Below are 12229 nucleotides of genomic sequence, written 5' to 3' on the forward strand. Positions count from 1 at the left end.
ATATGCTTTCTATATCCTTTTAAATTCTGTAAAATCTGTGGTAATGTCTCCTAAATCTTAATACTGTAATTTAAAAAATGTATAACTGATATTGTGTAACAGGAAAGGTCTAAAAGAGCGGGGGAATTGGGAGGGGTAGGGGAAGGGAAAAAAGGGAAAAGAAAAAATATAAGAGGAAAAAAATGGAAACAAGGTCTTTGCAAATAGGGAAGGGTGGAGGGGGTGAAGGGAGGGCAAGGGAAGGGGAAAAAAATAAGAACCAAGAGACTCATGTAATGGTACAAGATCCCAATGATGAATGTAATTGTATTTCATATCGAAAATGTACCAATGAAGTTAATAGGGGAAAAAAATTTATAGTAGTAAAAAAAAAACAACAAAAAACAAAAACACATTAGTTTCGAAAAAGAAAAAAAATTGAATTACAAAAGGGCAGGGGAGGGGGGTGGCGGGGCGGGGCTGGGGCTGGGGCTGGGGCTGGGGCTGGGGCTGGGGCTGGGGCTGGGGCTGGGGCTGGGGCGGGGCGGGCGGGGCTGAGCCCGGGAGAAGAGGGCGGGGCGGGCGGGCCTGAGCCCGGGAGAAGAGGGCGGGGCGGGCGGGCCTGAGCACCGGAGAAGAGGGCGGGGCGGGCAGACCTGAGCTCCACCTTAAAAGCGGGAGAGGGAGGGAAAAAGGCGGGTGGCGGCAGGCAGAGGGCAGGCAGGCACCCCGGCCCGCGCGCGCCCGCCCAGCACCAGCGGGCCGTGGGTGCGAGAGAGTGTGTGCGTGCATATTTTCCTCTCTCTTTTCTTTCTCTCTCACTGTTTTTTCTCTTTCTGGCTCTTTTTGTTTTGCAAAGAAACAGCAGCGTTGCCGCAGCTCTGCAGAGGCGCTGCGCCCTCGGGGGGAGGCGTCGGGCAGCGGCGCGAGAACGGGGCGCCGCACTGGGAGGGAGGCAGCACTGGGAGGGAGGCAGCGCGCAGGGTACAGCCGGCCGGGGAGGGGGGAGAAGCATGGCTGGGCCCCCGGCCCTATCGCCGCCCACACCCGCGCCGCCACCGCTGCCAGCGCCGACCCAGCAGCAGCCGCCGCCGCCGCCGCCACCGCCACCGGAGGGGGGGGGGTGGCCGGCACGGCCCGCGAGCCTGTGGGAAGTCGTGTGCTACCTCGGGGGCAGCGCAAGCGGGCGCCTGAGCCGCGGCCGCGTGCAAGAGCTGTTGGAGGCGGCGGTGGGCCGCCTGGAGCGCACTCGTCTGGGAGCGCTCGCGCCACCCCGCGGGGACGGGCCCTGCCGGCCGCCAGCCCCCGCGCGTCGCGGAGCGAGAGGAGAAGAGTGACTGCTTGAGAAAGAAGAGGATGAAGATGACAAAGACGATGTCCGAGGGCTCAGAAGTGCCAGAGAGTGACCGTCCTGCAGGTGCCCAGCACCTCCAGCTTAATGGTGAACGTGCCCCTCCGAGCGCTAAGGCGAGGGTCAAGGAGTGGATACCCTGTGGACCCCTCTCGGGGCAGGACGAAGGGCGGGGACCGGCACCGGGGAGTGGTACCCTCCAGGTGTTCTCCATGGCAGCCATGAGTAAGGAAGGAGGACCGGCCTCTGCTGCCACTGGGCCAGATTTCCCAGTCCCCTGCTTTGCCCCCAGGAAAGCCAGCCCTCCCTGGGGCCGATGGGACCCCTTTTGGCTGTCCTCGCAGGCGCAAGGAGAAGCCAGCAGACCCGGTGGAGTGGACAGTGATGGACGTGGTAGAGTACTCCACTGAGGCCTGCTTCCCTGAGCAGGCCACTGCCTTCCAGGAGCAGGAGATTGACGGCAAATCCTTGCTGCTCATGCAGGGCACAGATGTGCTGACCGGCCTTTCCATCCGCCTGGGCCCAGCCCTCAAAATCTACAAGCACCACATCAAGGTGCTTCAGCAAGGCCACTTTGAAGATGATGACCCTGATGGTTTTCTAGGCTGAGTGCCAGGCATTGCCCTCCCGAGGTCCATTCCAACTCCCATCTCACCCAAGCCCTGGAGAGTCCAGGAGCTGCCTAGGGCACCTGGGGCCCTGGTGACAGATTCCAGCGAGGGGCGCCTCTCCAGAGGGAGAGGGAGATCCCTTTGTCTCTCACACACACACACCTGCCCCCTGCATATCCTTTGCTCCCCAACAGTGGAGTACAGGGTGGGACTCCAGGAGGCCGACCCCCTCCCAACCCAAGGACATTTTTGGGAAAGAAAAAAAAAATTTGGCTTCCCCAAAATCATTTTCAGCCAGATGTTTCCTATATAAATGTTTTGTTCTGCTCATTCATTTTGGTGGGTGGTCTCCTCCCTCCCCCACTACCCATGCCTGCTGCCCCTGGCCCCCAGCCACAGGAGGATTGGGGAACAGCTGGGTGGGGTCCTGGGTCTTGTCTGCCCTCCCCTTTCTCTCAGTCGTTGCTCCCGCTGGCTGTATTGCTTTTTAATATTGCACTAAAGGTTTTTTAAATAAAATTTTTCAAAAAAGGAAGGGAAAAAAAAAAAAGGGCCAGGGATTTAGCTCAGTGGTTTCGCTGCCTGCTGCACAAGCACAAGGACCTGAGTTCAATTCCCCGTACCAAAAATGAAAAAATTAAAAGACAGAAGGAAACTGCTCCCCTCTGACTCAGGCATTGCTCTCGTACTGTAAGAATGTGAGATACACAGGGAGAGAGAGAGAGACAGAAAGAGAAAAGGACACAGGGAAGAGAGAGGTGCCTCTGCTCAGGGCACTGTCCAGATGAGCAGCTGATGAGGGGAGACAGCCAGCTTCCCTCTGAGGTGCAGTCAGGACAGGGAGCATGCAGTGGGAACCACAGCAGGGCCCAATCTTGTGAACAGGGTCCCGTGAATACAGGCTCCAGTGGTGGAGACTGCAGGAGAACCTGGGCCTTCTGAGCCTTTTCTTAGCAATGTTGAGACAAGAAATAGCTTTCTGTCGGGGGGATCCACAACTTTCCTTGCTGTGTCTCAACTCTCCATGCACTCAGAGCAACAGTTCAGAGCCGATGTGCATGCTATCCTCACTTTAACCTCTCCCAGGCTTCTTTAAGGACAATAACAGCCCCAGACTGCTTAGTTCTCCCTGCACGGATGCCCTCTCCAAATCCCCAGAGGTCACACAGGGCCTTGGTGAAGGCCATGGTGCCGGCCATGGTGCCTTTGGCTGGGTGAGTGACACCATGGCCATCAGCAGGCTTTTCTCACCCTGACTGAAACCTGTGGCCACTCCCGACCCCAGGTCTTGGCTTTCACACAACCCCTCTCCCGTCACACTGGCTTACAGCCCTGACCACGCTCGGTTACCTGGAGTCCGGGGACTCTGTTTCTTCCTCCTCATCCCCATTGCAGTGCTGCTCTGCAAGCAAATTCAGAAAGGTGCAGACAGTCACTCCATGGTGCCACTTCCCCCATGCCCACCCCACCCACCTGACTGTGAGGACACAAATGAGCACGAAGTGTTTTCAGAGGGACACAGGGAACTGCACTGAATGACCTGTGTCACCTCAGCAGAAACAATCTGGGGTGCAGGCTGCTCCTCCATGCACAACATGCCCATCCAGGGATGATTATCTTGATGAGCTATGAGTGTTCCTGGGTCAAGTTCACTTGGATCTTGGTCAGCACTGGATACTCCTTGCTCCTGTCACACAGCTGGAGCGCAGGGTAAATGGATCTCTAGCTCACCGTGGCTCTCACATCCCTCGGCCTCCTTTCACTAAGGAAAGGAGATACAAGCCTACCCTACAATGCCCACACCCTGGTAACTTCCTTGCACGCCCCGTCATCCTCTTAACATGTATGTAGTGGCCATTCTCCCAATGTTACCCAATGTCCCAGACCACATTCTGTGACATCCAATCCTTAGTGAAACTTTTCAGGGTGACAACAGCCCTCTGAAAGGACACTCACAGAGATTCCCTACTCGAATGCTACAACTCCAGTGTAACAACACTGAGCCCCTTGTAGACACATGAGCAAACGAAAATCATGCAAGGATCCAGAACCCCTCAGTCACAATAAAGTCAGCATGAGGACACCTGAGAGAAAACTGCCCTCAGCCCAGATTGTGAGGAACCTAACCCGCCGCCCCATCTCCCCTCCCTGTGAGGATGGCGAGGAAGGCTGTTGGTGTCAGGAGCCCCATTCTATCGGGGAGGACAGTGAGGGGGGAATTGTGTGGCCTCCACCCCATGTGTTCCTCCCCCCATGTGTTCCTCCATGACGGCATCCTGATGAGCCGAGACTCCCAGGAAAACGTAGACAGTAAGGGAAGCGATGTAGAGATGGCCTGTCTGCTGGGGTCTCCCACAGCTGGGTGCCTTGGAGAAGGCCAGTGTTGACCAGGGCCCACGGCCACCTCACCTGGGCTGAGCTGGAGGGTGAGGCTCTTGGCCAGCCTGCGCCACTCTGCATGTTGTTCCTGGTGGCTCACAGGTCCATCTGGGGTCAGCACGTCCTTCAGACTCATTCGAAGGTAGAGGATTATGTCCCTCCATTTCTTAAACTGCTCCACAGGCTCCAAATTGAAGGCCAGATCTTCAATTAAAACCCTGAAATGCCCAGCAGAGAAGAGATGGCAAAACTTGCAATTAGCACTCAGCTTTCAGGCATGGTCAAGAATGACAAGAAGCAGGGAAACCAGCGGAGTGTAAATGGGCTGACTGTTCAGGCACAGGACTGTGCCCGGGACTCCTCTGAGCACATCTGAGGGGGCCCTTCCAATGGAAAGCTCACGCCTGTTTGAGACCAGTGCATAAATGATCTGGCATAGTGTGGATTCCTGAGCATATCTACACCTACCCCTCATGTCTGCCCTGTTTCCTTAGCTCCACAGTTTCCTGCCTGTGAAAAACCTGACAATGAGCCAAGGCCTCGTATGCAGAGGGCAGTTCTGCATCCCTCTCTGAGTTTAATCCTCGAGGGAACAAGTGGGCACGTGTGCGTGAATACTGAAACCCACGGTCATGATAGCTCTCCTGGATTCTATTCGGATTACCAAGAAACTAGTAAAATAAATAGTCCATACAAGAAAAGGAAACAAGGTTAGTGGCATGGTTTAAACACAGACTCGGTGGCTGCCTGATTGGGTGAAATAAGTGTGCTCAGGAGATCTGATTTCCCTGGGATCTACACAGGAAATCTCCATGTCACCTTGGTTACCATCACTGGTCCTCCACGCTCAGTTACCTGGGCGATTCTCGCTCCTGGGCATCCTCGTCCTCAGGGTGATTTTGATTTTCTGTAAATAAAGTCAGATGGGGATGGTCACATCATACCATCCCTGCTCACACCCTGCAAGCCCACGGCTGTCAATATTCTCTAAGGAAACGGAACAGTCTGAGAGCAACACCGAAGGAGGCATAGGACGTTTTCTACGAGAAGTAACAGGGCTTGTTTCCTGAGCCACGGGACAGACAGCTACAGGTCAGCAAGTCAGGCTCCTGCTTTGAATGCTGGGACACAGCTCAGCTAGCCTCTTCCCACACACATCCTAGGACCCGCCTAACTGCCTCTGGTGATCCTAGAGCCACAAGGCTAATCAGGAACTCTCCATGTGCAGTCGAGTGGAGACCCTGGGATGAGACTGATGTGAAATATACAAACTCTTCAAAGAAAGGTCCCTGGTGCTCCCCAGGACACGGGTTCCTTGTATAGTGGCAGGGGTTGCAGGTCCTAGGCCTGAGCTTCAGGGTTGCACGGGGACTGTGGAGACTGTTGGCTGAGCCTGTGTTGATGGACAGCTCTACAGAGCCTCGAGGGGGAGAGATCCCAGGGGCTGCTGAGAGAAGACGACGCTTGCATCCAAGGAGGCGAGAGTGGCAAGGCTCAGCAGCACCCCTGGGAATATGGTCAGGCGCAGTCATGGTTGTCTACACCCTAGCAGGGAACTGACACCTTTCATGCAGAGGACAGCTATAAGAGACAAAGATGGTGGCTGGGTGTCAAGAAACCATAAGAACATCTCCCGTGAATGACTCAAGTGGAGCGATGTATTTGTACATAACTGAAGGCCAAAGCACAGCATTCAGGAGCAACAATTACCAGAGCACCGTGGGAGACACCAGCTGCTCCAGCTGGAAAAAGCGAACCTGTGCAGATGAACAAAGCCCGCCAGGAGCAGTAACCTCGCTGCTGTGAGTCTGTTACGTCCTCGCCTGCCTGTCCCCTCTGTGTCTGCTGCCCTGAGTTTGCACTGGGGCCACCAGAAATGGGTGAGGTGAGTGTGGTTTCCTTAATAATGCGGGACTCACCGGAGGTGCCTGGAGAAGGGGCCTCTACCTCATCTACCAGAGCAGCAGTGGTGCAGGGAGGCTGCTGGGTCTCACCAGGCTCAGACCGGCCAGAGGGAGTCAAATGGTCTTCTTCCTCCTCCCGCTGTAGGCCCTCTGCACTCACACTGTTGGGATAAAGAACACAGTAAAACCAAGTGAGATGGGCACAAGATTCCAAGGTGGTCAAGACAGACATGAGGGAGTGGTCACAGAAGGTAGAGGATGAAAACTTCAAAGACAGAGTCACCTCCCAGGAGGGCAGGAGACAGGAGGAGATGCACAGCACACGGGCTGGACAACAGGCTGATGAGGACAGAGTCCCCACACCCCTTGTGACACAACCATGACCCTCAGCACACCCAGAGACCACAGCAGGGCTCCACCTTCCCTACAAATTGTGTGACTTCTCTACCTGTTTCAGTCACTGCCATGGAGATATCAGAGTCCTAAGACCTTGTGCAGTCTAGGCCTCTTTCCACAGATGCAAGAAATGACAGATATTTTGATCTTCTTAGGTTCCTCAGTACAAAATCCCTGCCAACACGCTAAGGACACCCACACAGAGCCAGATCCACAGCTCAGCCTCAACTTCTCCACCCAACAGAGGCCGGTTAGGTCCACTTGGGTACAAACGAGTTCCACGGGGACACCGCACACCTTGAGAGAAAGGTGTCCCCCCTGACTTGGCAGAATGAACCCCAAGTACCATTTTCAGTTTACCTCTCCACATGGGAAATCTGGGCACTTTGGACCTCCTGGTCTGCTCCCTCGGGGACCCACCTCCTCTGGTCCCCACGCAAGTCCCAGCCCTGACTATCCAGTTAGTTACCTGGGGCCCAGCAACAGTTGTTCTTTTCCATCCTCCTCCTGTTCTGGAATCTCTGCAAGCAAATTCACAAATGTGCAGTCAGGTACTGAGTAGCTCCCTGTCCCCATCACAGACCCTGGGCTTCTCTGGCATGGAAATATCTAGGACGGATCAGAGGACGGGCATGGGGCCTCCTCTACTTCCGTTGGAGCACATGAGCACTCCGTCAGAGTGCTAGAGAATTCGTGCTTGCTAATATTTCAGGTGTCCCAGAGGGCAACTCAGGGCACTGGGCACAGTGAACAGAGCGGGCAGGGACACCGAAACACCCCTGGGAAGGTGACAGCCCTGGGCTCAGGCTCACAAGAACCAGAGACTGCATCACAGGCCTATGTTGTGCTTCTTCTCCTTGCACACCTGCCCACCCACCAGCAGGGCTCTCGTGTCTGAGCAGAGGAGCCAAATGGAAGAACTGCAGGTGTAGGCTTTTAGCAGAACTATCAAGAGGACATGAATGGCCAGGCATGGTGGAGCACACCTGTGATCCCAGCACTCGGGAGGCTGAGGCAGGAGGATGGCTGGGAGCTCAAGGCCAGCCTGGGCTACATAGTGAGACCCTGCCTCAAAACAACAAAACGTGAAAAACAAGGACAGAATGCGGGATAGTGGAGCAGACAGAAATAAATAGCTCACAGGAGAATTTTGTCTGCAGCAACTACAGCTAGAACACACGAAAAACACAGCTGAACTATAGAAGAGAAACACAAATCCTCCCTGAACACTGGATCAGCCTCCACTCATGTCACCCAGCTGCATGCAGGTGGCTTCCAAGAAACAGTGGTACCTAGATTCACTAACTTAATTCATTCCATGATTCTGGTCACAAACTGAATGAATCGAAATCTGGTCGTGAACCAAATCAAATTTTCCCACAAAGTCAACACCGGACCTAACAACTGAATTTGATTTGGTTAGTGACCGGTTTGGCCTGTGAGCAGAATTGTGGAAAGAATTAAGTTCATGGACAAGGAGCCACTGTGATGTTTTTTTCACATAAAAGGCCCAGACTGGGTCCCACCCCACTCCTCACTCTGAACTGGGAAACACTGGTAAATGCTTTGAGCCCGTTTTCCGTCCAGATGAAGGGCAAGATACCAACTTCTACCTTTCTACAAATATGGGAAGGTAAATTAATTTCGATAAAGTGAAGAAAAGAATCACTTTTGGAGACTATTTTTCATTTGTGGAGAGAAAACAGAACCATTTATCATCCTGCTCACTGTGAACCTACACAACTCACCACATTTCTGCACTTTGGTGTCTAGGGAGCCGAGAGCTGCTTCAGGTCTAACAGAACTTGATCTGCAGTCTTCAAATTGCAGTTCATTCTCTCCCTCCCAAGAGCACTTATACTCCTTGAACTTCACAACATTCACTTCAGCCCCTGGATTGGGGCTGAGTGGTACTGCCATGGTGACCTCGGTAGCAGTAGATGTACATCCAAGGACTGTGGAGAAGAAGTCCAAACACAACCTGGGTTAAAACCAAAGGAAATCAAGCTGGGCACGGTGACACATGCACTCGGGAGTGTGTAATCCCAGCACTTGGGAGGCTGAGGCAGGAGGATTGGTGTGAGTTAGAGGGTAGCCTGGACTATGTAGTGAGTTCACATCCAGCCTGAACTACATAGCAAGATCCTGTCTCAGGAAACAACAAAAAGGAAATCAAACAGGCTAGATCAGGAATGAAGGAGGACAATAACTACACTGATGAACTCACTGTTGGGAACAAGGTGATCAACACCTCACAACACTTGAGAATTTCACCATAAAAACAAGTATCCAGAATCCGAGTTCAGAGCAGAAGGTACTGCCCGCGGCTCAGACTAGACACGAATGAGGCAGTTATGGCCCAGGGTGCCTGGCAACGGCTGACAATTAAAGGCAGCGGATTGGACGGTGGGGAGGACACAGAATTCCAAGGAGCCCCTCCCTTCCAGCTGCCAGGGCTGTGCTCATACACGAGCCCCCCCCCCCGTGGCTTCAGAAAGTCCCCACCGTCATATGAGGACCTCCCACTCACTCATCCACCACCCCCAAAGCCTGTGCACCCTCGGGCTCATCCCAACAACCACTTTCCCCCAAAAAGTAGGCATATTTCTCAAAAGAGTTCACACTTCTCATGTCTAACACCATCAAAACAGAAATTGTTTCCCAACAGTTTACAGTTTCTTTAGGGTAGTCTGGAAGTGACTTTGTCCTTTCTTTATCATTAAAACAGTTCTTGGGGGTTTTGTTGACATCCAAACTGTAAAGCTAAGGAAATGTAAATGTGTCAAACTATCAGGACTTTTTTTGTCTGAATATTCACCCCCTCCTGGTTAGCTACGTAGCCCAAGCCAGCCTCAAACTCATGGAGATCCTCCTGTCTCAGCCAGCCTGGGATTACAGCTGGGTGCCACAATGCCCCGCATCATCCATTATTTCTAAACCCATGAAACATGTAGAACAAAGAGCATCACATGACACAGAGACATGACTAAATTAGTAAGGCTTTAATTTTTTGTATTCATCAATATTATCTCGGCTACGATATGTCCTTTTTATGTTGGCTACTTCTCTCTCCGTGGGAAAACTGTTGGCTTTTCCCATAGCTAAGTTTGATGTCACTACCACTTAGCCTTCTCCTCTAGGTTGGATTGCTTTTTGTGGTTGTCTTTTTTAATGCCACTAAATTGTGATTTCTGGATTACATCTTAGCCCCACAAGAACTTTTCCCAACTGTCAACGTGATTAAAAATAGTTCAGTACCAAACCTTGAATACTTGGGAGTTTCGGTTTGGGGAAGACAGGTAAACAGAATGGTATTTGTATGTCTGCGTTTAGTTCACTGGGGACTGGAACAAAACACGGCCCATCAGAAGCTGTTACTGGACACCACTGATAGACACGTGGTAGCTAACCGAGAGCTGCTGACCGGCTGAATCCCATGAGCACAACGCGGTAAGTTATGGCCAGGAGCCTGGTTGGTGATGAGCCTCAGTGCACATGTGCCATGGGGCCCAGTGACACCAAGGCTGAGGTGGGCGGCTTTTTCAGCACCTGTACTTTCTCAGCACCCATCCCCACCTAGGTATCATGAGCCTGCACCTTCTGCAGAGATGCTCTGCTCACATGGCCAACACTTTCCAGGTTAGTGGTCAGACTTCCTGATTCGGGGGGCAACAGGTGTGATCCTGGACCACAGAGCATCCATGTCCAAGGGAAGGACAGGGGACTGGATCAACACTGGAGAAGGAGGCCACCTTCACCCCACACCATCCTCCAATTACACCACGGGATGCCAGTGGTTTTCAGATGATCTCAGATTCTGAAGAAATCCTGGGCCTCCATGAGAGAAGTATATTGGTGAAAAAGTAGAGGATAAACTTAGTGCAGATGACTTCAGACCCTCAGCTACAAATTTAGTGCCTAATGGGTCATACCTGCACCACACACCCTTTTCTAACACACAACATTCACCCGAGCCAGCTCCTTGGCGGTACCAAAGTCCTTTTCTCTATCCATCATCTGCTCATTTTATACACAACTGCTTTTTCTACTGTCACTTACACTGGGATCTGTTTTCTTTCTTTCCGGAGTCACAGCCATGTTTCTCAGCAGGCTGCATGGGCAAAGGACTCACCTTCCTGTAAGGTCAGAGGAAGGGAGTGGTTCGATTAGTCATCTGGCATCTGGGGCTGTCATCGGGACTCCTGGGGACAGAGGCCTTTCCAGGAGTCATCACCACCACTGAAGGCCACCAATGCACTCTGATACCGACACGGACCCCTATCCCACACTGACCCCTGCCTGCTTCACTTTCTCAGCAGGATCTTGAACTGAGGCTCTGCAGTCCATGTCTCAGTGGCTTCTCCTGATGTTGCTAAATCTAACCATTATCTGTGAAAGGAAACCAGAGATGGGAGCCATGCGAAGTGTGAACCCTCACCTGTAGGACACTCACTGGAGAGATTCCCCAGGGTCCTTTCATCCTAAATCTTCGGGAGCCAGAGAGCCCAGGGCTATGCCCCCTCCCTGTCCTCTTCCCTTTCTCCAGGGTGGGCTCAGCACTGTCCACGAGAGATGCTGTCACTAACAGTACTGACAGTCCTTAGTGACCCTGGTGCAAATACATGAAGCTCCTCTAAGGGCTGCCATGCCCAACTCTGCATCCCCTGCGTAACCAGCAGTGTTTAAGCACAGGGCAGCAAACGCACTGCATGAGCTGAACTGCTGCAGATCTAAGCTCTGGAGCTCAGTAGAGCTTTTATATCTGATAAGGCCAACAAGAGGAGCACAATAGGGATATCAGCTGATTCTTGTTTTAGTAGAACAAACATTGTTTACCAATCATCGGAGCATCAGAAAACTGGGATGTCAGTCACACATTGTTCATTATGTTTGCAAATTCAAATATAAAAATTGTTTTCAATACTGCTGCACTATTTTATCTGAAAATTGAAGATAAAACAAGTACTATAGTACTAGGACTACACATGGTATTGAATTTGTCTTCATGCATGGAGAGAAGAGTGAAGTTGAAAAGCTCTTATCGGACAAAGCCAAGGACATCAGGGCAACATGTCTTACTGAACTTGCCTCTTCATTTCTGCAGCTGACGGAAACACAGTCAGGGAACACTGGTGAGGTCACCTTCATCCTCAGACTTGAGCAATGTGAGTGGCTTTCAGACAACCTTGAGCCCAGGAAGTCATGATATTCTGAGAGGTCACAGTCATTACCAACTTCAGACAGGTGTTGCAGCTGTGGGAGAAGCCAGACGGAGAATCAACACAAACGTCGATGCAGTCCCACCCAGCAACAGCTCCCCTGTCCAAGGAGCCCATGGTCACTGCCCACCGCTTGCTGGTTTCCCTGCCTGAGAGCTCTGGGGATGCTGAGGTGATAATTTCTCTGTCTCTGTCTGCACAGTTCCCAGCTCAGGCCCCAGCCCCTCAGATCTGAACTGCACTCACTCAAGGACAGCACCAAAGTGCCTGCAAACCTCCCATCATCACAAGGACATTTCTGCACATGTGTCTTGTCACCCATGGGCTCCTTCTCCAGGAGTAAACAGTCACTGCCTGAGAGAGCAGCCTGTCCACACAGACCCCACCTGC

The 12229-nt window shown here is 52.4% G+C and overlaps 1 protein-coding gene and 1 pseudogene across 7 annotated transcripts in view; one reads left to right on the forward strand and one right to left on the reverse strand.

The window, feature by feature from the left end:
• LOC147822591 (uncharacterized) overlaps positions 1-11873 on the reverse strand; it is a 50274-nt gene extending 38401 nt beyond the window's left edge. For 2 of the 7 annotated variants that reach the window (XM_087196021.1, XM_087196018.1), the window contains exons 1-8: positions 11709-11873; positions 10680-10756; positions 8369-8575; positions 7090-7141; positions 6240-6385; positions 5176-5227; positions 4351-4538; positions 3292-3343 (exon numbers count right to left, since the gene is read on the reverse strand). In XM_087196021.1, the coding sequence (XP_087052147.1) occupies positions 3292-3343; positions 4351-4538; positions 5176-5227; positions 6240-6385; positions 7090-7141; positions 8369-8575; positions 10680-10756; positions 11709-11716 (782 nt within the window). In that variant the 5' untranslated portion in view covers positions 11717-11873. Of the gene's footprint in view, positions 1-3291; positions 3344-4350; positions 4539-5175; positions 5228-6239; positions 6386-7089; positions 7142-8368; positions 8576-10679; positions 10757-10913; positions 11010-11699 lie in introns of all 7 variants that reach the window. The other 5 variants (XM_087196019.1, XM_087196020.1, XM_087196022.1 and 2 more) reach the window with 5 other exon arrangements.
• LOC101711240 (sterile alpha motif domain-containing protein 1 pseudogene) lies at positions 689-2708 on the forward strand (annotated as a pseudogene).
• Positions 11874-12229: the final 356 nt, after the last annotated feature.

This window comes from Heterocephalus glaber, unplaced genomic scaffold (assembly GCF_053883595.1).
Source record: "Heterocephalus glaber isolate CG9 unplaced genomic scaffold, H.glaber_assembly_v1.0 deba00001610, whole genome shotgun sequence".
NCBI lineage: Eukaryota > Metazoa > Chordata > Mammalia > Rodentia > Bathyergidae > Heterocephalus > Heterocephalus glaber.